The sequence below is a fragment of the Lepeophtheirus salmonis genome, chromosome Z (genome assembly GCF_016086655.4).
Source record: "Lepeophtheirus salmonis chromosome Z, UVic_Lsal_1.4, whole genome shotgun sequence".
Taxonomy (NCBI): Eukaryota; Metazoa; Arthropoda; class Copepoda; order Siphonostomatoida; family Caligidae; genus Lepeophtheirus; species Lepeophtheirus salmonis.
In genome coordinates, this window is record NC_092584.1 from 13066603 (window position 1) to 13091416 (window position 24814).

Here is a 24814-nt window from a genome sequence, read left to right on the forward strand (position 1 = left end):
ACCCTGAGCATGGACTGGACCGAATGAATAAGGAATGAGACAATATTAGTCAAAAAATGTTTACCCTGGGATTACGATGATGGTTTTTTATCATTTTTAACTCGAGAAACACGAGAACAAACTTGTGGTTTTGTGCCCTAGAGAGTAACATTTCATATAGTTATGAATACACGTTGATAGCTTAGTAAATAAATATATATATTTGCTACAATGATGGGTCTTAACCCATCTAATTGGCATTACTCCATAAAATTATCTGCCTAGCATACAAAAATAAGTACCCTCTAAAAAAATTATAAACATTCATTTCAATCATATCCGGAAGGAACTTAATTTGTGAATCAATTGAAAGGTGACAGTGAAAGAAATAATCTCAGCTTGAGTTTTGATAGGAATGTTTACAGAAATGAGATTCCCTTATGTTCTAATAATCATTAACAATTTTATTTAGATTAAAAATATTTTCTGTATCTTGAAAGGTGAGAAAATGGTAGCCAAATGAATTCTTGTGCTGAAATCCTCCTGCACCAGAAAATCCCAATCAAATACCTCAGGATCAGTTGGACAGTCATTTATGGCATGAAAAAGACATTTAAAATCCAATAAACAGTCGCCAGGAAGTTTGGGGAAGGTTAGGAACGAACATTATGAGCAAAGGTTATAATTATGCGTGACAAAAACAGCCTTACTAGAAATACATTAAGAAAGAGTATCTTGTATGGTCAAGAAGATAAATATGAACAAGGTCACACTCTGAAGGATCATTATGGATTACTTGGAAGCAAAATCATGAAAAAGCAGGAAAAAAATTTGATTACAATGGCCACAGAAGAGAAGAGGTTGTCTAGAGGCAAACTACTGTTGAATGTGTCCTAGAAAATGTGGCTTCCAGATCCCCAGATATTAATCCTTCGGATTATTCCATCTAGTCAATGGTCGAAGGAGCTGCCTGCAACAAGCCTCACGAGTCTGCCAAATTTTTATAGTCTACCATGAGATGACTTGTGGGTTGTGCAGTATCCAGGAAGAGGGTGGAGGCCTTTACTGAGTGTGAGGGGCACCATATTGCATTAAAAAAATTATATTTCAGTTATAATTCACTAAAAGTAAACATAATTTTGTTCTCATTATCTTCAAAGACTAGTTTTTTATAAAGTTTGAAACAAATCTCCAGTGTAAACTTAATAGCCTATATTAAATAAAATATTAATTTAAAATTAGCGTCATTACATGTACATTCTTGAAGGATTGGACATCATATTAATATTAGCAGAGTTTGCAAAAAAAAAGTATTAAAGAGTCAGCATTTAAAGTGTAGGTTTGCATTTACTAAGTCAATATACTTAGTGTATTAGTTGAATAGTTGTTAATATGAGCATTCTAAATTAATATTAAAAATCTGTTTCAATTAGGAAAATATTTTTTTTCTGCTGAATTTAGATTTTTACTATTCCTCAATATAAATTGAAGCAATCATCTTTCAAAATTTATGTATCTTCAGGACGAATATTAGTTGATCTAATTTGGAACATGAATAAAAAGGATCTCAGTATCGATACCGAGTATGGTTCACTGTAAAATGATTGTGGTAAAAAGTTTGTGACAAAAACGTTGGGATAATAATTTTGTGTACTAATATAATTGTGTACATTATCATTGTGAAACAAAAACGTTGTGGGTAATATCATCGTAACGCAATATAATTGTGAGTAATTTCATTGCAAGACAATATTATCGTGTGCAATTTTGTTACAATTTATATAATATTTGGACTATAAAACTATTGAATGATGAAAAAACATATCAGGATAGAACCCTTCTAATATGCTTTAGTAAACCCTAGTCCACGGGGTTATGTAGGGGAGCTACTAAGCCCCGAACTAAGTTAAATTTATCTGCTACTGCTTTCCTGATCATCAAGGAAGTCTTTTAATATCACAAAATACACATGAACCCCATAATGTAATAATAATGTTCACATTATTTTTTTAAGTCCAAAGTATTCACATGTTTTCTTCAAATAGTATAACAAATTGATAAAAAAGTCACATGATTTATTTAGATTAAAAAAAAAGAAAATAACTTTGAATTAATTAGTTTACTATTTAAATTTCTTTCTATAAAATATTTTTTATAACATAAATCATTAGACAAATCTCACACTATGTAGTTATTTTAAATAGCTAGAAAAAGCACATTTTTGCATTAACCAACTTTTTGAAAAGTTACTAGTATTGAATAGCTCTTAATTTACAAATAAGTCTCTTCCACACTCCCCTACCCCCATTTCTATCTTCTTCTTTTTAATCGGGCTATCTTTTTTACCATTCAAGGGTTTAAGGACTGATAAGTCACTCTTTTACTCCAACGGTCCTGACTATCTTTCAATTTATTTCATTCATAGTTACTAGGATTGAAGAAAATAATTAATGATAGCTAGAATATATAATAATAAGTTCTAGTCGCGCGCCTCTTATTTCAAACTTAAGGTAACTTGTCTCATTGAAAGAGGTTATAATTAATCATTTCAGCTGTTGTAATTAGTCCTAGGACTAATAAAATTGATTAGGAACAGACTGATAGGACTGAAGTCTTTCTAGATTTTAAAAATAAAACACAGCTGTTTTGGAGAGGCTGAATTTCATATTTAATGTTTCTTTCTGGCAAGCATGAAAGATTGGTATTTAATTCCTTCAGAATAGTTTTCATTCTATCTCCTGAAGATGTAAGTCATTCCTTCTGGACAGAGATTAATTGGAAGGAAGTTTGTTTTTAAACAAGGCAATACCCAAACTTATATTCAAGCTCTCCAAAAACTTCTTGCAAAAGAAAGAAGCCTCCCACATATTATCTATTATAATTGCCACAAGCTCAATCGCCTGAGTTGAATCCAATAGAGCTATTGTGAGAACACCTAGACTGAAAAGTTCAGGAAAAGTGTCCCCCAAGTAAGAACATTTTGAAGAATGCTTGGGATGACACCAAACCTGCCTATCTTAAAAAACTAACAGCAAGAATGGTAAAAGTTTGTAAAGCAGTTATAATGGTAAAGGGTTTTTGATAAAGCTAAAATTTGAATCAAAATACTTTGATTTTTTTACTATTGAATGTTGATACCCATATTGAAACTTGATTTTTCTTCATTTTAATAGCCTAATTACCGTGTTACCTGACAATGAAGTCATAGGTGGTAGTAAGAAAAATAAGTTAAATTCTATTTTTTCCAAACTTTTTCTAGCAAATGTAAATATACTGTAAAATTTTTTGAAAAAAATCAGAATCAACAGTTGTTCACAAAATATGAAATATTTTTTTTTTTTTAAATTATCAAATTTTAATTCTTTTGGAGAAAATTTTAAAAAATTCAAAGCCATTTACAGAAAATTAATTTTTTGAATAAAAAATTTGTAAAACAAAAATTTTTGGAAAAAAATTAGAAAAATTAAATTTCAAATATTAAATTTTCGAGTAAATATCAAAAATTCCTTAATTTGGGAGAAGATCCAGACCACATCTTACGGACGCCCCTGAGCATTATTTTTGTCACATGTCCTACTGTATGTACGTACATCCTTCATTCAAACTATTCATCTCATTTTTTGTTTAGAAAATGAACAGTTAACTAATTAAAAGCTGCAACGTGTATACAACATATATACCAATAAAGTTATTAAGACTAAGCATACCTTTGCAAAGTGACATGTGTTGCTGAAGAAACTAATATGCGCGAAACTATGTATATTTTGCGAATGAAAAAAATCATTAATTGCTTTATAAGATGATTTATTTTTCACACTGCTCTAATAATATACATGATATGATGGAATCAACAAATTATTTCTTTCTTCTTTTGATGAAAGCCCCTAGAATTAACTCCTTTGACTTTCTCTCAAAACTCAAATGAAAAACTGAGTGAGTGTATATTTATACTTAAAATGATGGGAGATAAAACGAACAAAAAAAAATTACAAAATAGGAAAGCGCCTAAGAAAAACTTAAGTAGACGTCGACGGCGTTTCTCCTCGTATAATGAAACTGTTTTGTTGTACGAGTGTACATTTCCCCTATGATTAAAGTGTGTATTTACATATTCATACAAGGGATTTGAGAGGGAATGACGTCAATTCAAATTCATTTTAACACTAGTACCTACCTTCAGAGACTGCATATATCAATAATGATTCCAACTGTTTTAAAAAATACTAATTAGTAAATTTGCTTAGAAAATTATTAAGAAATTGAAAAATATAAATGCGTTTCCTAAAAAAAACAGGGGCCTCCGTAGGACGTGGGCTGGAGGGGCTATATCCCACAATATCTAAATTTGCAATATAAAAAAATTTTACATTTTTTTTTTTTTCACAAAAATTAATATTTTTGTATCATTATGATTAAGGCCCATGAACACTTATATTATAATATAAAATATGTAGGTAGAGAATTGAGTTATGTAACATAAATAAACATTTAATTTAAAAATCATCCCCTTCCCAAAGTACCTTTCAGTACGTGCTAATACACAGCAATAAAATTTTTGGGAAATTAATAAAACATGATCAGATGAAGTAGAACAAACAAAAATATAATATGACGATTAAAATAAACATAAATATTTATTTAAAAAAAAAACTAAACTAAATACCGACTCAAGAGTCCAAAATTCCCATTTAAAACAATTACTTTCAAAAAGTTTTTTAAGATCTAATAGTTGTTTTTAAAGTGTTGATATATTTGAAAAGTATCGTATCCAATCCGATCCATATTACCATACATAGCCCAGCACATTTGGAATCCTCAAAGAGAAGACGGAGTATCGTGCTACAGCAGATAAAAAAATTGTTAGTAATTCTGGGCTTCCAGTTTTAAATAGGTGCAAAACTTGTTCGCAATAAAGGTTTTAGCATTCGACAAAGCAAATTCAAAGTCCTTAGTATTATTAAAAGAAGTCCTACTAATTGATACTATAGACAATATCATTAATAAGTTGAATTTTTTTTTCCAAAAGACTTTATATGAGATTTCATATTTGACATTTTTTCCTACAAAATACATTTTTTTTAAGACTAGGATTAATTTTTTTTTCAAAACATTTAATATTTGGAATATTATTTTTGAAATTTTTTCTCAAAAAATTTAATTTGTATGAATAGTTGTGAAATTTTGAAATTTTTTTGCCAAAGGATTCAATTTTTGTGAATAGCTATGAATTGTTGAAATATTTTACAAAAATATCCAAAAAAATAGGCCCTTTCCCCCAAAAAAAAAAAAATATATATATATATAATAATTATATTTATGTAGGCAGCTATATATTCTGCTTGCCGAGGATACACAAACTGTTGCCTGGTGCAATTTGACATTTCCTTTCGTAAGCTTAACCTTTTTGTAGCTTAATCGTACTCAGAATGTTTTGACGTATTACCGTCATTTGTGTTGTTTACAGTGACTTGAAAAATTAATTTGCCAAAAAATTAAATTAAATCGTGAACATTTTCGTGCGATCATTTTTCAAAACTTTCGACGTGGGTTATCACGACAAGAGAGCATTGATGAACTTAAATCCTTGTATGGCGATGAAGCACCATCTTATAGCACTATGAAAAACTGGTTTAATGAATTCAATCGTGGCCAACTCTTGCTCAAAGACGAATTTCGTGAAGGTCGTCTAAAAACAGCCCTTGTGCCAGAGAACATTGATGCCGTACGTGAAGTGATAATGCAAGATCGTCTTGTGACATACTGTGAGATAGAGGGCTCCTTGGGAACTTTTTTCACCAGCTTACATTCGATATTGCATGTACACCTGGCACAAAAAAGGTTTGCTTTCGTTGGATCCAGCACCATTTGGCAATCGCTCAAAAGAAGGCTCGTGTCGATTGGTACAAAGAAATATTGAAAAAATACGCTGGCAGTCCTTTAAAAGATGTTTATAAGATCGTCACAATTGACGAATCATGGATCTATAAGTATGAGCTCGAAGCAAAACAACAATCGACCGTGTGGGTCTTTGAAGACGAGCCAAATCCAAAGAAAGTTGTTCGTGGAAGAAGCAAATGGTCGCCTGTTTCTTTGGCAAAACTGGTCATGTGGCGACTGTTCCACTTGAGCATCGTAGGACGGTCACTTCTGAGTGGTAAATCACAATATTTTTGCCTGAAGTCTTCGGAGAAATTGGAAAAAGAAACAAGAGAAGACAAATAATTGATCACCACCATAATGCGAGCTCTCAGTCATTAGCTCAAACCAGCGCCTTTTTGACCGGCCAAAATGTCGAACTGATGGGTCATCTGCCGTACAGCTCTGATTTGGCCCCTAATGACTTTTTTTTATTCCTGCAGATCAAGAAAAAAATGCGTAGTCAACGATTTTCGTCGCCAAAAGATGCTCTTGAAGTGTTTAAAAGCCATGTTTTGGAAGTGTCTGAATCGGAGTGGAAAAAGAACTTCGACAATTTTTTGGAGCGCATGCAAAAGTGTATAAATCATGCTGAAGAATACTTTAAAAAACAATAAAACCATTTTGGATGATAAATATTCGTATTTTCATTATTAGGACAGAAATATATATAGTAGCCTACGTTTAATCCTGCCGCACCCCTTAAACGTGAATGAAAATCCAGAAAAGTATAATTAACCTAATAAATAATTATCCAATTTTTTTTTTTAAACAAAAAGCTGGTAGAGCAATAAAAACAAACATTCTTTGTGGGGAGTCAGTTTATTGATCAGGCCAAGGACAACTAAGAAAGAGACTAGAAGAAATCGTTTATCAGCGCTTTTTGACATGGATATGAGGATATATCCATCATTTTCCCCTGCTGCAACGATATCCTTACCCAAGATTTTATCGACAACAAAGGCCATGAGAGGAAGCCTTGGAAGTTGTGGTCAAAATTGGAAAAGGACAGAGGACTTCTTGGAGTTTTCTGGTTTCCAAAATACCTCAAGGTCAACGCAGAAGTATATCTGGAAGTCAATGAGACAGTGATACTTCCCTGGTTAAAGGTCAACTTTGAAGAAGGATATTTAGTGACGTCATACAGTTCATGTTTCTAAAATACTTAGTATTTTTTGTATAGGGGTTATAGGGAGGGCTGGGCAGTCGGCACTGTAGATGATGGATGAGTCATCGATGACTAGTGATAGATGGGGGACGGATATGAATAATTTATGGTGTTTATACCTTCAGAATTAGGAGAAGAAGAAGAGTAATGCCGGGAGTTACCTCCATTTCCAAAGGTATAAATATTATCCACGGATCGGCATCCTATTTCTACTCACTATTAAAGATTTATCTTGACGTTTTTTCTAATCCATAAACACCCTATATTATTCATATCCATCTCCCATCTATCACTCATCTTCGGTGCCAACTGACCACTGCCCATAAACCGTATGACATCACTAAAAATCCCTCTACAAAGTGGGAATGAAATAACCGGTGATTAATTTTACAAGGAATGAAATTACCGGTCACGGCTTAATACACAGAGCAATCACATTTAGTTGAATGAATGAATTCAACGGTTATAATTAAGCACTTTTAAAAAAACTTTGCCTCTCTGGTCACTGGTTTATATAAGGTAAAAATCTACGATCAGATTTATTAATTCCATTATAGTACATTATTAGTCCATTATAACTAAAATATTTTTATTCAAATAAATGTGCCTCTCACAAGCAACCTTTTTCAATAAACCAATAGGAACTAGAACGGGCACTCAGTAGACCACTAAACCTCAGCATAAAATCAAATTGAGTTATCTTAATTTGTTACAAAGTAATGTTATGCTTTTTTTTTTTTTTTCTTTTTTGTGTTACAGCGAGCTTTTACCCTAACCTTTCAAAATTTAATGTCCTCTTACTGTGGTAATATATAATCTTCATACAAAGTTTAATCAAAATTGATCAGTATCTTTTGGCGTAACATGTTCTTATATTATTAAATCAACAAAATAATAGACAGATTACAGAGCTAAATAAAAGTTTTGTCACTGAAAAGCTGCTACTAAATATTTAAGTTGATTTTTTTTAAATATTGTATTCTTAGAAGACAAATTTGTTGCCATACTTAATAATCCAATGGTGACAATATAAACAAAAATATATCAAGGATAACGTACATCTAATCATTTGTAAAATATCAGATCAAATCAAAGTATTGGATAAAAAATATTATTTTAAATATAAAGGATTCGTATCTAAAAGGAAATTATTTTGACATCAGCCCATGTCTAGATTGAACGTTATATAATATTCTAGAAAAAAGAAAAAAATGTTATCAAAAATGATAGCATGGTCATTCTAGTGTTAAACTCATCCAATTATTTATATGATATATGCTACATTATTTTTTATAAAATAAGGACTTGTACAAAAAAAAAAAAGATTTTTTAAATAATTATTATATTCAAGACGAGAAAATATCCCAATAATGACAGCTAGGACATATCATTAATTTCATTTAAATTCATATATCAAAGATATATGAATTTAAAATGTATTTTGTAGCCGTTGGATTTTTCCCATTAAACTAATTCAATTAATTGTTAGTGAGGATTTTTTTATATCATTATTTATTTGGGTGATATTTTATATACATACATAAATCAAACAGAGCAATTGCGGAACCTGTGCATACAAGATCGACGGGATATTTCCGACACTTTTCAAAAAATTTACAAAACAAGGATTAAAATCTTAAATAATTTAATAAATACAAAAATACAAAAACGATTTGAAGGGTGTGGCCTGTGGCTTTGAATTCTATTCAAAGTCTCCAGCCTGGACCTGAAACTGTTTCAGATGCACTCAACCTGGTCCCTGGCAACGATGATTCACTGCTTTTAACTGGCCACCGTGTGTCAGAAGGTTCGGTTGGTATCCTGTGCAACTGCGTTCCAGAGGTAGAAGTCACAGGGATTTCTATCCGGGCTGTTGAGAGGTCAGATGTTGTTGCTGTTGTAGTCCTCAAAGTTCTTGGACAGCCACATCTGGGACTGATGTCCCTGATGTTTTTCACTGTGTTCCTCAACATTGTTTTTTATTGGCCTTTATTGCCATGCATTTAAACATTTACAATCTAATTATAATATAACACAATATACTCGAAAAATAATTCGTTAAAACATGTAGACAAACGAAGTTTAAAAAGCCCACTATAAAATATGGCACAATCAAGAGTATTTAAAATAAATTATTTAGAAATAACATCAATTGCACGATGAACTAAAAAAAAATAAAAGAGTTTAAATCTTCAAAAAAATATTCGCATAAAGATTAGCAATATGTAAAATTCCATCGAGGTTGTCTTCTTTTACTGTACGTAATTTATAGACTATATATTATTGCCTTTTAATAATAATTGCATCAACTCTCTCATTATTTGAGGTAAAGAGGAAATCTTCTTTACACAGTTGTAAATTGAATAATGTACTAACCATTTTGATAACGTCTGCATAAATTTTAGATAAAGATTTACATTCCCACAAAATATGATCGGTTGTCTCTTTTGAGCATTGACAGAAGAAGCAAATTCCCCTTTAGTCATTAAAATACTTAGAAGCAACCGCGAGAGTCCCTGATAATATTCTGTATTTAAACAATCTTTCGCTCGAACTAAAAAACTTATTGGTGATTGCCTTAAGGCTTTCTTGGCTACATTTTTTAATGCTGCGTTGTTCCAAATATGCACTGAATGGTGTTAAGTTTGGTGTGTGCATAAGTTTTCTCAAGTAGGAAGTACTTGTATAACATGATTTCACTCAAAAAGGGGCAAGATGACGTTTTAATATTAATAAAAAACTTTTTATCATAGATCTTTATGTACGTATTATATAAGTCTCTAAACTATGTCATTTTTTAGAATTCGATAAAATCACATTCTACCTTTTATTTGTCTTTCATGTATCCATTTTTTTAAATTTTTTATTGTTTATTTAATATTTGTCTAGTATGAGGGAAATTTAGCTATGCTTTGTTGAAAAATACAAAAGTTATGGTGATTTAAAACTGCTGGGATACTGGTGTTCCTCTGGGTTTGAACTGTAACTTTTCTCTCTTTTATTAGATTTTTTTTTTTTTGAGGATTATACACGTATCATAGGGTTTTGTTCTTTTAGAGTATTCATATTAAATCACTCTTTATTAGGGGACAAATTAGCAAGTATAACATGTACATACATTTATTTTGTATGAATACCTTTTATAGAATGAAGAGTTATTTATAAACTAGATAATGAAAAAAAAACAAAGAACATGCTAATATACTCTTTATTAGCAGGACTATTTGTTACCAAATTTATAGCATTTTAGACAAAGTCCACAGTTTATTTTAGGTTTATCTTTTTTTTTAAACGTTTGTTTTGTTTTCACGAGTTTTGAAGCTTCTTCTTTTAACTTCCCAAGTTTTGATTGGTCTTCCTTATAATGTACTACATATGACTCTTCAATCTCAGATCATGAGAGATGTAAATTCCTAAGTATAAGTAGTTAACTCCCACCTTAGGACTTGCATGGATGAACTTTTTTTTGGAGGAATAGATTGATAATCCAGTATGGTACTTTTAGCTAGAATAATCCTGATATATTTAAGTCATGTCTCTTTGCCACTCGTTTTTCAGGTGAGCACAATACACTTGAAGGTCATCATCTGATATGTTCTTTTCGATATCCAATTCATAAAGGCTTGGAAATTAGTAAATTATATGACAAGCTAAATTTTGTTTGAATAACTTACACTTAGACAGGAAAGCGGTGATAACAGATTGGACTGTGATAATATTTGCTACCGGATTCTGTCAGTGAATTATACAGGTATGGCTTTATTCAAGAAACTGATGAAGCCACGATGATGACCTATCATGGATGGTGAACCATCTGTTGCACAGATAAGAATATTTATGAGAGGGATATTTTTCTCTCTGAAAAAATTATCAAATACCAACTCTCCTTTAGTGTTTGTTATAAGTTGTCTAGAAAATAACAGCTCATCAAACAAATTTTCCTCTTTTACAAAACGAACATCAGCAAAAAGCACGGATTCCTTTCCTGGTAAAGTGAAACTCATCTAATTGCAAACTAAATTCGGTTGCGGGAAGAATGTTACACAATTTATCTTCTATGTTTTCAGCTATTTAATCTATTCTTCTTTGAACTGAATTATTACTGAGAGATATAGATTTCATAATTTAGTTCGGTAATTTAAGTACAATAGTGTGCACAACATCTCGTACAGCAGGCAGAATAAGCTTCTCTCCAATTATGGGAGGCTTCACAGATCTAGCAATCATCAAAGATATGTTGTATTTGTAAAGCACGCAACCCGTCAGTGGATAATGTGCGCGAAAACATATTTTGAATAGTTTTTCGTGCCTTGAACTTTCCTTGAAGCGACAGGAAATATGCTACACTTTTGTCTGTTTTATAAGAGTGGATTGTTCTCAAATGTTCCTAAAGTGTTGAGGGTTTCATGGCTTCTTTTGAAAGCACTTTCTCAGCAGACACATAGGTTGATATTGATTCAGTAGTGCTGATACAAATCCATATTTCAAATATACATCGCTATACTGTCTACACTTATTTTTCGCTTGTTGATGGATTAACATCCTTTATTCTGAAAAAAAATATAAGATACGACTATAACTTTTATGGTTAAGGGTTGTAAATAGTTGAAAAAAATTATAAAGTCCTTCGCTTCGGGCATTTTCAAATGAGTAAGTTATGTGAGTTGTAAATGTTGCTTCAGTAAGAAGATGGATAACTCTCAAATGAATATAGTGGGACAAGCTATTTTTGATTGCATTTTGGCATTGAGCAAACAATATCTAAAGGAAGAAAGAAAAATAATAACCCCTTACTAGGTTTATTAATTGGATAATACCGTAACTGTCTTTTATTTTCCAGCTATTCTCTACTACAACCATTTGTTTAACAGCTGAAATTTAGATCGAGATATTTACCCAAATAATTTAAGTAATAAAAGCTAATTGATGCAAAAAAAAAAAATCTTAATACAGTTTCTATAATTACTTGACGTCCTTGAAGTCCAGTGCTTGAAGTTTTAGAATGTGGAATATGTGTTGTAGTTTTTGGATCTTAACTTTCCGTTGTTCCACGTTTTTAACAAAATTATAAGTATTTATACTTTGTGGTAAGAATATACTGAGAACAGAACAAAATGTAAAGGAGCAAATTATCAAGTACATTTTTACTATTACAATCTAACATATTTAAATAGAAAAATATTCAATACTACTATCTAATAGTAACATTTTTTTAAATTTTGTAGATCAATTGGTTTGTTTTAAGTTTTGTAAGTTTAATTTTTTCTCTACCGGTCTTTTTTTTTGCATTACCACCCCCTAGATCAAATCAGAGGGTGTTTTCTTTGCAAAACGCTGGACTCCACCAATGACAAACACACCTTGATAATTATGGTCAGATAAGACCCCAGGATAAAGAAGTATCGACCAAGACTTAATCAGTTTCAAAAAAAATCTCCAAGGCATTCCATCTCTAACGATTGATTCATTTGCACAGTCCATTGAATCTCAACCATTGATGGATTGACCCCTTGTCTTCATTTTTTCTATTACTAATTTATTTATTTATTGGTCAATTATCCTGATTCTTGTTGCAAAAGGTTTAAATAGAGATTTGAGCCCATGGTTGAAACATTTTTACAATGAAATAAATCAATTTTGATAAATAAACATTATATCTTTTAAAATAGGTGTAACATGAATGGTAAACCTAACAAATCATTATCAAATATATATAATATTTTTTTGGCAATGTGTCCGTTCCACAAAAGTGCATACGGCAAAGTGGACTGATCCAATACTAGATGAACATAAAGGCATGGGGAAAAAGCACTGGTAAAAATGATGATCATATATGACACACAACATGATTAATGATTCGTCATTAGAGAACTTTTCTTCTTCTCTCAAAGGTTTGTTTACTTTAGAAAAAGGAAATCCTTTGAAGAGGAGAATGAAAGGGGGTGTTGGTGGAATAGTTCCTAATTGAATGTGATGGATACTCTAATACCTCCTTGACAGAAGTAACAGGATATGGAATATGGGTATTACAAAGACACATATTAGAACCATAAATCATAGTTTTGTTTGTGCTTTCACTCCAAATATTATGTACTTAAACAAAAGAATAAAACGTTTTCAAGGATGAAAGGATTTGTAAAAGGATTGAAAATTGATATTGTTCGCCCTTGTCACATCTACAGAGTGGTCCAGATATATTTGTAAAATATTTAAAGGCTTATACCGGAGGAAATTGTTAGACAGAACCATTATTATTTTTAAAAGTTAAATTCAATGACATACATTTATTTAGAATGAGATCTGCCTTTCTTGATAACCTTGGCCCCACGGGACCGGAAGATTTGGCACGCTTGGGCGGCGTCATTTAGATTCAGCATTGTACTTTTTCAGGGACTCCACAGACGAATGATACTTGGCACAGTCCCCATGAACAACTCTCCCCCAGAGATAGAAATTGTATGGGTTCAGGTCTCGGCTGTAGCCCAAATTCAGGCTCCAAAAGTGAGGACACTTCGTAGCCAAGACATCCTATTCTTTTCGGCCTTGCAAACTAGTGCACTGTCCTGTTGGAAGATGTTATTTTTTCTTTCGGATATTCCATCCATCCAAGGAAAACTAGAACCAGTATAATGACAATCCTGGATCTGAGTATGTCACTTGGGTCTGTCAAAGCTTCCAGCGTTGTGCGGCTGTGGTTATCAAGAGAGGGGATCTCATTATAAATAATTAAATGTTATCAAATAATAATAAAATGATGGGGTTATCCCATCTAGTTCGTTTAATATAAGCCTTTAAATATTTTCCCAATTTGTCTTAACCACCCTGTGTATCCATCTTGCTTTGTTTTTTTTTAATATAAAATGTATCCTTTTTTCACCTTTTGTCCTTTATTTTTCTGTAACTTTCTCTCAGCAAACTTTTTTATGACCTTTATTGTATCACAAAACCTTTACTCTGACCAGTTAGAGAAAAAAACTGCTAAAAATCACTGAATAGATAGTCAGTTCATGCAAATTTTACCCCTCTAGAAGGGAATTACTCAGAGGAAAATGTTGTTCTAACATGCTCATAATGTTCTAACAATACAACCTTAATCGATTAATATTTCCATAGATTAAAAAAATAAGATATTGGAAAAGGGATTCCCGAATTTCCATTCGCACACTCCAGGCAGTTGGGCCCCTCCAGGAGCACTGTCTACGCCGTCATCAAATCAGAACCATTGGAGAGGAAGAAGGGCTCTGTCAAAAAGGTCAACCCGGACCTGAAGAAGTTTTAAAAAAAGCCCAAGCCCATCCCCTTAAGTCCATCAGGGCCTTTGTCAGAGATCCCAGGTTTCATACCAGACTCCCCAGATAACTATCAAAAAAGTGGGTGAAAAGAACATGTCTCAATTAATCTTCTTTTGAACTCTTTTTTGAAACTTTTGCCCACCCTACAGCCCTAGTGTCAATCCCCTCGACTACACTTATGGGCGCCTATTGAGAAGATGGGAGAAATTTAAAAAAATGTTAAATGCAATCTATCCTGAGAATATAATTCCAAATTCGGTATCGGTGTTCATCAATGGAGAAGATTGCATGTGCTGGAAGGAATCCCTGCTGAAATGCCCCTGGTTAGTAAGATTTGCTCCGAGAATCTTCTTCTTTTGGAATCATTCACTCACTACGTATATGCAACAAGTCCTCTTGTGCCCATAAAGTGCTCACTTTTTTCCCTCATGATGAGTCTGACAGATTCTTCCTTTGTTTTATAAATTATAATAAAGAAAGATGTGGTTCACAAAAGTGAATGAATTTGTTTTATTATTACTTAAGTAATAATGGTGTACAGGGCTATGAAGGCATTACTAAGGATCCGGATTTAATAAATCCCTCATAAAATATTCCAAAATCCTAACCTAATGGCCTAGGGTCTTGCCAAGAGATACGATTAACTAGACACTTACAGCGAATTCAAGACTATGCAGTATGTATTTTAAAGTTACTGATTTTATCACTGAATCTGAAGATTAATCCCATAATAAAGGAAAATCTCTCCTATGAAAGTAAGAAATGTTATCAAATACTATGAATATTGCGTGTGAATCTCTGAGACTGCTCGTCGTTTTTGCTTTATTTCATTCCAAATATTTTTTAGAAGTACTACCTAATGATTTTCAAATGTCTGGACAACGAAATCATAGCATAGTTCAGAAGCATTCCCTTCAAATTCTAAATTATGTACTTTAATATTCCAATTTCTTCCTTTGTAATTTTAGTCATTAATATTACTTATAAATGATATATATTGACATGCGGTTGAAAGATGATGCCATCCCATCAAAGTGGCCGAATCTACCAATCTACTTCTCATCACCATCTCCAACACAGGCATCAATGAAGACCAAAAGAGTGCATTTGGAAAAGGAAAGACAAGAAGCTCTGGAGTATGCAATGTTTATGGAAGAGACTGTTTTGTCAGCATAATATCTTTAATTGAAAACTCTCTTTGTAATCATCGCCTTCATGGTTCTTGTTGCTTAAAGTTCCAAAAGTTACATGTGTCAAAATTATACATTAAGGTATGAAAGGGCTGGACATTGCAGCTACCTGGAGGTGGAAGAAGACATATCCTTTAGGATCTTCTTTAACAACATCGAGCTAAATAAGAGTTTTGTATCACACTGCATAAATTCAGATACTAAAATTAACTCTTGTCACTGAAGCTATCAACATCACAGCTTTTCTGGGCTCCACGGACAGAAAAAGAAACATTTGACATTTGTGAACCGCTACTTAATTTCTTCAACTCAGTAGTAATGGACGATGTTCAATCTTCCAAGTTATCATCTCTTCTAACATCCTAAAAGTAAAATATGTTATGTTGTGCTCCTTCTCGTTGCTTTGATATTGTACAATGTCAGTTCACAAAATCAAACTTCTAAAACGGAAATGGCCTTTAGTTACCAAGGAATAGTTTGCATGATTTCTAATTTATATATTTAAGATATCTGCCTAGCTAGTGCAAAAAAGAATAAACCAAAAGTGAATTCTTCTTGTCTTATGTTATCCATCTTATACTCACAATAGGAATTAAGTGAATGTAATAAATTGAACAAGAATGAAAAACTTAGTATTTAACAAATATGCAAAGGCTACTACTTAAACATACATTGTTTCATTATTTGACACCTCGTTCAAGTCCATCTACACAAAGGCGAAAAATTATAAAATCTAACATCTTTCTTTAAAAATATATCAATATGAAATGGAAATTGTTGGTAATTTCAGACTATTAAGGAAAATCTCCGGACTGTAGAGCTTTTTCCCCAGGATCTTCAACAACAGCAAGGAATAGTATTTGATATTGGCGGATATATACAACAATCATTGTTAATACTCCAGAGAAAAATTCTACGGAAACAAAAGTTACGCTTCTAAAATGGTTGTATGATTTACGATATAAGAAATGACTTGTAGTAAACGAGAAATAATTTGCATAGTACATGCATCAATTGAAGTTGAAGATATCTGCATCTAAAATAATAAAATGATTCTAGTTATTTAAAATATATATATATATATTATCAATTGTGATACCCAAACCAACAAAAAGTACTTAATTGTACTTCAGTGAAAAAAAAATTATTTAACAAAAATCCAAAGAATACTACTTAAACGTAAATAGTTTCCTTATTTGACAAAAATCAACTCGTTCAAGTCGATCCATTCAAAGCCGAAAAAAGAATAATTTTAAAATATTATCTCTAAAAGTAGATCAATATGATATGCAAATTGAGAACTTTATGTGGAAATATACTGCAAATAACTTCCTCTAGAGGATCTTCAACACCAGCAAGGAATAGTATTTATGTTGTCGGATATTTTATAACACAATCATTATGCTAAAATTTGCTATATTTGCACACCTCTCAAAATATATAACTATGATATCACCTTAAATCAAGTACAATAATTAAAGTAAATACTACGCTACCGTTAGTTATAAAAAGTTATCATAATAACGTCACCTAGAAATGAGCTTCGCTCATAAATAAAAGAAACTTATGTGGAAGTATTTTAGTAATCATCAGCAGTCCCTTTTTAAGTCAAAAGATTTGTTTACACTAAATGTTGTAATATTCTGGAATCACTTTTCTATTAGTTGAGGATATTATGATAGTTTTTGATAAATAAAAGTAATGGAGTATTTACCTTGTATATTATCAATATCCAGGGAAATACTATCAACAAGCTGCAAATCTGATCACTCTTTCTTTACCTATATTCCTAAAATTGTCTTTAAACGTTGTGATAAAGAATTTTGCGTTGCTTCCTGAAGATAAAATATTTGTCATCATCAGAACAACAACAGAAACATTGCCAAACTTCCTTGTACTTAATGGATGATTGTACTTCCAGTATTATATTTTTATCATTACATACGAAATAAAAACTATTTTTACACTAATGTAAAAAAAATATGCTAAATGAATATCGAAAGTAATATAAATTTAGTTTTAATTTGTGTAGGTACGAAAGAAAATTATTAAGTTAAAGGATAAATATAATTTGGGATAAGTTAAGAAATTGATTAATTTAAGATCATAAGACATTGTTACGATTGGGATAAATTTATTAATCAATGTAAAAAAATCATAGTAATTATTTTTCATTTTTTAGTTATAGGAAAAGATAGTCATCCTCAGGAATTGACAAGCTGAATATAAATCGACCTCCTAAGGAAACTCATCTCGACTCCTCAGTCTTGGCTTAAAATTTAATGGTTCGTTAGGGCCGAGAAGGGGAAGCATGGAATTGAAAATAATGGCCTATGATGATTTTGATATTATCAAATTTTGGTTATTTTTTATTTTATATGTATAAATTAGTGGATTTAGATAGGGAGGGACGATTTAAACCCTAAGCATCTTTTTACTTAAGAAATCATTTATTTATTCATTCGTTTATACAAAAAAGAAATAATAGCTTATAAAATGATGAAAAACATCCCAGTTGAGGAAAATTCAAAGATAATTTAAGTCAATTTCCAAATGTTTTTTTGAAATTTTTTCCTCAAGAAATTAAAATTAAAAATTTAATTTTTGAAATTTTTTTCTAAAAAGTTTATTTTTGTGTGGATAACTGTGATTTTTTTTTTAAATTATTAAAATTTGAAATTTTTTCAAAAAAATTTTTTTTTTTGTGGTTAGGTGTGGATTTTTTACTTATTTTTTTACAAACAATTTAATTTTTTGTGAATAGTTGCAGATTTTCGAAATCTTTCGGAAAATAATTTAATATCAGAAACTTTTTTTTCAAATTTTTTTATTTTTAGTGAATATCCGTAGATTTTTGAAAAAAAGTTCCATAAAATTAAAATTTGTTTCTCAGAAGTTTTATTATTAAAATGATTATACAAAAAATTGAATTATTTGAAAATAACTGTAAATTTCTCGAAATTTTTTGGAAGAAAATGTAATAATGGAAACTTCTTTTCCATAAAATTAAAATTTGAAATTAAATTACTGAAATTTTTTTCCATAAAATTAAAATTTGAAATTAAATTATCGAAACTTTTTTCTAAAATTTAATTATTGAAATTTTTTTGCTAAAATTTAATTTTTAAAATTATTATCCAAAAATAATTTTACTTTTTTTTTTTTTTTACAAAAAAATCCAAGAGTTCAAACCCCATAACAAAAGTATAATCCTGCGGATGTCCCTGAAGTACTAAATCTAATAAACAAGAAACATAGAATTACCATTATATTTATAATATTGTAACACCTTATCGTTGATATTAAAATTACTATAAGTACTTGTTGGTATATATATAAAGACAGTTAGATCATATTAATGAATCGAAATTATTAACATAATTATATACCTGATTCATCTCTTGTGTTGATTAAATGAAGATAATTTATTATATGATATAGCGAACGAAATGAAATTAAAAGTAGGGAGAAAGAAGTTGTCATGGAGTCAAGCTGAGGAAAAACGTTTTCATACGTCTCATCAAAGAAAGGAATTAATCGAGTCGAATAATGAATCTAAAAATACAATCTAATCAAAGTGAAGAAGTTGTATGATATTACAAAAAAAGTCTATCTTTCTTCACTTTATATTAAAAAAAACAGCATAAAGAACTTTTACTTCTAAAATTTATTTGATTCATTTTAAAAAATGTAGATATATAATTAGAATCTTTCCTTTATCTTTAAGTCATTTAATTCCTATTTAGTTTGCAAATTGGCTATAGATTTGACGATAAATTAATTTCTTAATTCTAATTTTTGGCATTATTTTGACTATTCTCATTGTTGTGACGTAAGGAGGGGGTGTGACACAGCAGCTTAAACAGATCGAGAAAGAGAAAGAAAGGTGCGGAGGAGATTTTAACTCATGTGTAACAGCAGGGTCGTAAACCCGACTACCTTTAACTGCATCATTATCATTAAGGAAAGCAAATAGATGTTTGAAAATTTTATTTACAAAATTCTAATAATACAATGGAAAAAAATTATTGAACGTGCTAGCTATTTTCACCAATCATTCCCTCGGTACAAGGCCTAAAGGATTTGCAGACCTTGACCACGTCTGCAGGAAACACTTTTCCCCCAATGTTTGATGATAAAGACCTTGAAGGAATCAATGTTGTTGTGTGAATTGGCAAAGACTCTAACTCCCCCTAGAAGAAGTAATCCATGGGATTTATATATGGAGAGTTAGAGAGCCATTTGTGACGGTGTCAAAATAAAACCTTCCTTTCTTTCAACAAATTTTGGGTCTTGCGACCCTTGTAAGAGGGAGCCGATTCTTGTTGAAACAGAAATTCGATTCTTTCATTCAAGGTATCATTTGGTCAGACAAGAGTTCATAGTACCTTTCCGCACCCACCCTTTCCTTTGCCTCAAAGAAGATGGGGCAATGACAAAGCTGTTCCTCTCAATGACCCCAAGGGTAATGATACTCGCTGGATACTTGGTTTTAAAGACGTGCGAAACATTAGCTCTCTCTCTGACTAACCATCTATCGTTCTGGATTCTGTGAGATCTGTTCACAGTCGATTTTTCTCTCCCGAATAAAAGATGATTCGGTTAACATGGGATTTCAAATCGTTCGCCAAATTTCTTCCTTTCTTTTGTGTGTACAGATATGTCTTTTGTAGATCCTCAGCTAAGTGATTATGGCCTTGTGATTTATAATCATATGGGATTATAATTTGTTATTCTTGTAATAAAAATATTACATTTTTATACAATATAAAAATTTATATGAAATACTTATTACTTTATGCTAATTTTGGCTATTCAATTTCTACTAATCAGCTACATATTACATGTATAAAAATTTATGAAATTAGAACTATCTTTGTCATTGAAAAAAGAAGAATGTAAGAAACTCTAAACAAGGAATTATAAATTTAAATCATGAATTGTGTTTAATCAGATTGAATAATTCAGGAGCAGACGGAAAAGTATTGGCGATAAAATTCATAATAAATAAAAAAAAATAATAAAGATTTTTTTTTTTAATTTTGTGGTGTCTAATATCCCTGTTCATTATGGAAGCTTAAGTATGGTACTCAATTTGGTGGAATTATAACATAGTTTATTTTTGTTCCTAACAATTAAATGGTCTACAATCAAAAATGTCGTACTGCAAAAAATGTACTTAAGATTTTATTTTAAACCATACAAGGTTAAGTTATATAAAAGGAATACAGGTTTGCTTAAATAAGTTTATTGTGCAGAAAATTGATTAAAAAATGGCTGATAAAATAAAAATAAAGGTTAAGGTTTTCCTTCCTCAAAAAAAAAAAAATAGTAAGTTTAGTGGATGAGGAATTTGAACTATAGTATTTTAACCAAAAAAGAGCTTCAAAGTACGGAAGTGTCCTAATATGTTTTGTGAAAACAAATCTTTTAATGCAAATTTATCACAATAACAGAATTGTCACAAGAGGCTATTCAAGATTTAAAAAAGGACATGGGTTAAACTTCGTGCATTAGAAAGAAGCATTAGCTTATTACAGAATCCCGGAGGTTGGAAAGAATGGAAAGAGCAAAGGAGTTTTGAAGGTTTGGATAACAAAAGTTAATTTTCTATTAGACGTGGAAATAGGAAAACTGATGGATTGGGCAAAAAAGTGCAGGATGTCTTGGCCACAAAATGTCCTCATTTTTGGCTGCAAACATCCCAGACCTGACCCCATGCGATTTCTATGTCTGGGAGAGGGTCTTACAAGAGGCCTGTCCCAAGTAAAATTCGCCTGTGGAGGCCTGAAGAAGTTTATTACCCATATAGTTAAAAAAAATGGTTCTACCACATCTCGTTCGTTCGTTATAAGCCTGTACGACTTTACAAATCCAATGATTTGTATATGTACCACCCTGAATATGTATATAGTTTTGGATACATAAAATAAATTATATTTTTGTCAAAAAAATTTAAAAAACTATATACAAAATAATATACAAATCTCTATAACCTAAAAAGGTCATAAATAATTGAAATACAGTATTATTGGATTAAATAAATCATATTTTATCGAAGGATCTGTAGAAATCTTGTAATAATTGAACAGCTTGAAACATTCACTATAGTGGGATAATAAAATATTATAATAATGCCTTTTATCACCACTCTAAAACCTGGTTATATGGTTTCTGGGACCCCGCAAACGACCTTTTAGATATATGCATTCCATATGTGTAGGAAATCAGGGCGAATCTGATGTTTGTGTAGGGTACAACTTTTATCTGAAACTACCAAATTAATAAATGAATTTTCTTTGTGGGAACCTCAAAAATATAATTACTTCCGGTTACAAAAATTACGCTAAATTTATTCAAGTAGATTTCTATCAATTACTTTTAATAGGCTTTATGCACGACCATAAAAAAATAAGCATTTGAGTAAGGATACAATCACATTAAGGGCCTCAAGCTATAGATTACCAAGTGTTGTATCTATGGATATCTCAAAATGAAGATTTATACAATGTTGATTTTGACTTCCACAGATTTTCTAACGGATAAAAAACATTCAACAAGGATGTTGATCCGTCTTAATTATAAATGGATACAATTAAACTACATGCAACAAACATCTACGATATGAAAAACACCCTCAAATTACTACATTACGTACTACAAAAAAACTTGAAGGATAAAACAAATGAAATATATAAACCCTTCTTCTCCTCAATAGAAGCATCATTCAACATTCAACCCCCAAAGTAGAAGTAAATCCACTAGAACAAAAACCAAAAAATGAACTCAAAAGTAATTGAATTCAATATAAAAATGATATTTTCCAAAAGTATTTTACACCTCTTTTTACTTTCAGGTATCCTGTTTGATTGTTCTCGGATGTACTTTTGCATCCCTTATAGCAGATGATGATGTCAAAAAGAGGGATATCCCTCTAACCTCATACGGGATTGGATCTTCCAGCAATTCCTACTCAAGCAACAATGCTGGATCCAACTCCTTTCAAAGCAATCGGCCCTATATTAAGATCTTGAGCAGTAATTACAACGCACCAGGTACTCTGGATGGCTCAAGTAACTTTGACCATGCTTTTGAGTCCGAGAATGGGATTCGTCAACAGGCAGTAGGGAAAACAAAGGTCGTTGGAGAGACTGAAGTCGTTGTGATGAAGGGATCTTATGAGTATGTGGGCCCTAATGGACAAACCTATGTTGTTGAGTGGTATGCTGATGAGACTGGCTATCATCCCTCGGGTCCTCATCTTCCCAAGGATGTTCCCATTCCCTATCCTGAGATTGCTAATGCTGTATCTGCTCAAATCTCATTTGCTGCAGCTAATCCCAATGACTACGACGATGGTTCTTACACTGGTAACAATATCAACAATATAGTATATGATAATCGACCCATTTCTAACTATGGTTATGACAAATAAGAATCTTTTTTATAAAAAGATTTGCATTGCTTTATAATTTTATTAAATAATAATTATTGTTGTTTCGTGTTTAAATTACCAAACTTTTCTTCAAATATAATTTGTATGCACTTTTATGTTTTTACCTAGGCTTTTATTAATGTTTTGAGCCTTAATTTGTTTAACTTTGAATTAAATATTTTTAAGTTTTAAAGTTATATTTTATATTTATTATAAAATTGTCAAAAAACTGGAAACAATTACTTTATAAAAAATCTAGCATATAATTTTGAGTTTTCTTTTTTTAATTATGAGTTTTGAAATATCTTTGGAATGAAGTTCAGTTCAGTTGAATGATTTATACGACTGATGTTTATATTTAAAAAAAAATTTTCTCCATCATAACATCTCTGAAATTAGAAAAAACGATTTAGGCTTAACAAAAAAAAAATATAACTGTAAGATCATATTCAAAAATCTTCTATTTTGGAGTATTGCTTCATTGATAAATTTGAATAAAGTTTGTATAAATTTGTCTAAATATTTTTTTGCATATAAATTGGACTAAAAAAATTGACGTTTAACTCAAAGATTTTTCATTTTTTGAATGTTTTTCAATATTTTTAATTTTTATTGTCTCTTTTTTTCTCATTTTTCCATCAAAAAACAATTTTTAATTTTGAAAATGTTACAAAATGATACCTTTTGGAGATAAAATTTATACCCTAACTGTACAATATAATATTTTCAATTTCTGAAACATTTTATTACAAATTTTTTGTAATATTTGCAAAAATAAGCCTGTTGTCGAAGGTTATTTTTTTCGACAACATTACTTTTCATAACTTTTTTGTTTTTGCCTTTATTATTCAATATAAATTTAATATTAGATACTGATAGTAGATAGAGAACTGAATAAAATGCCTAAAATAACGTCTCCTTCTGTCTGGATTTCTGGAAATGGAGGCCCAGGAATTTGAAAATACTTACCGGACGAGAAACAGATGGCTTGTCGGATTTGTCGATACAAATTTGCCTTAAGTTCCCCGTCTAGAATTTAGTGCCACTCATTATCATATCAAAAGCATGGATATTCATCTAACAAATTAAGTTAATGATGAATACATCAAGTCAGACCTTAACTCTGATCTCACAAAGAAGCTTATTGCATGTAATATACCCTTAAAATTTATGGAAATACCTCCATTGTAAATTGTGAAGTTGAGAGAATTTTCAGCTTGTTTAGAGTCATTGACACCAAATTAAGATCAAAGTTACCAGTAAAAAGTATAAAATATTTACTAAGTTCAAAATAAAACTTTGAGTTTTGTGGCATCTAACAGTAAGTATTCATTTTTTTTTACAATATAAGCATAAAATATGATTCTATTTTAGCTAAAAAAAATATCAAGAATTATGATAGACGACTCATTAAATAGAAAAAACAACTGCTTAAATGGTCACAACAACAGAGGTAGTAGCTTTGGATGCTTCGTAGCTAGTTTGTCTGGCACTAATTTCTTCGCTTAAAGACATGGGTATGATCATTAGATTTTCCAATATTACATAGTCATTAAATATTACTTTTTTATCACATAAAACATTGAAAACTTAACATGACGTTGTTTTTTTACATTTCAACCCAATTGGAAGATAGGAATCTTCCGTTTCTAATAAATTGAGAAATAGTTTTGTAAAGCATCGTCTTGGATTTGTCGAGGTCCATAAAATTTGTCGAGTTTTGGTAGCTGAGAATATCATATTGTAAACCTGACTAGCATGTAAGGTAGTTAAATATAATAAATCTGAAACCCTTTTAAGAGTACCCCTATTAACACTATCTTGTAATGTTTCG

The 24814-nt window shown here is 30.9% G+C and overlaps 2 protein-coding genes across 2 annotated transcripts in view; one reads left to right on the forward strand and one right to left on the reverse strand.

Annotated features, from left to right (window-relative positions):
• LOC121130576 (uncharacterized) overlaps positions 1 to 3908 on the reverse strand; it is a 63373-nt gene extending 59465 nt beyond the window's left edge. Inside the window, exon 1 of the mRNA XM_040726320.2 lies at positions 3687 to 3908. The gene's annotated coding sequence lies outside the window, so the exon portion shown is untranslated. The remainder of the gene's footprint in view (positions 1 to 3686) is intronic.
• An 18369-nt stretch (positions 3909 to 22277) lies between these two features.
• Positions 22278 to 22985, forward strand: LOC121130284 (endocuticle structural glycoprotein SgAbd-8-like). The gene is made up of 2 exons (XM_040726044.2): positions 22278 to 22337; positions 22402 to 22985. The coding sequence occupies exons 1-2, from the start codon at positions 22326 to 22328 to the stop codon at positions 22978 to 22980; spliced, it is 591 nt and encodes a 196-aa protein (XP_040581978.1). The 5' UTR covers positions 22278 to 22325; the 3' UTR covers positions 22981 to 22985.
• The last annotated feature ends 1829 nt before the right edge of the window (positions 22986 to 24814 follow it).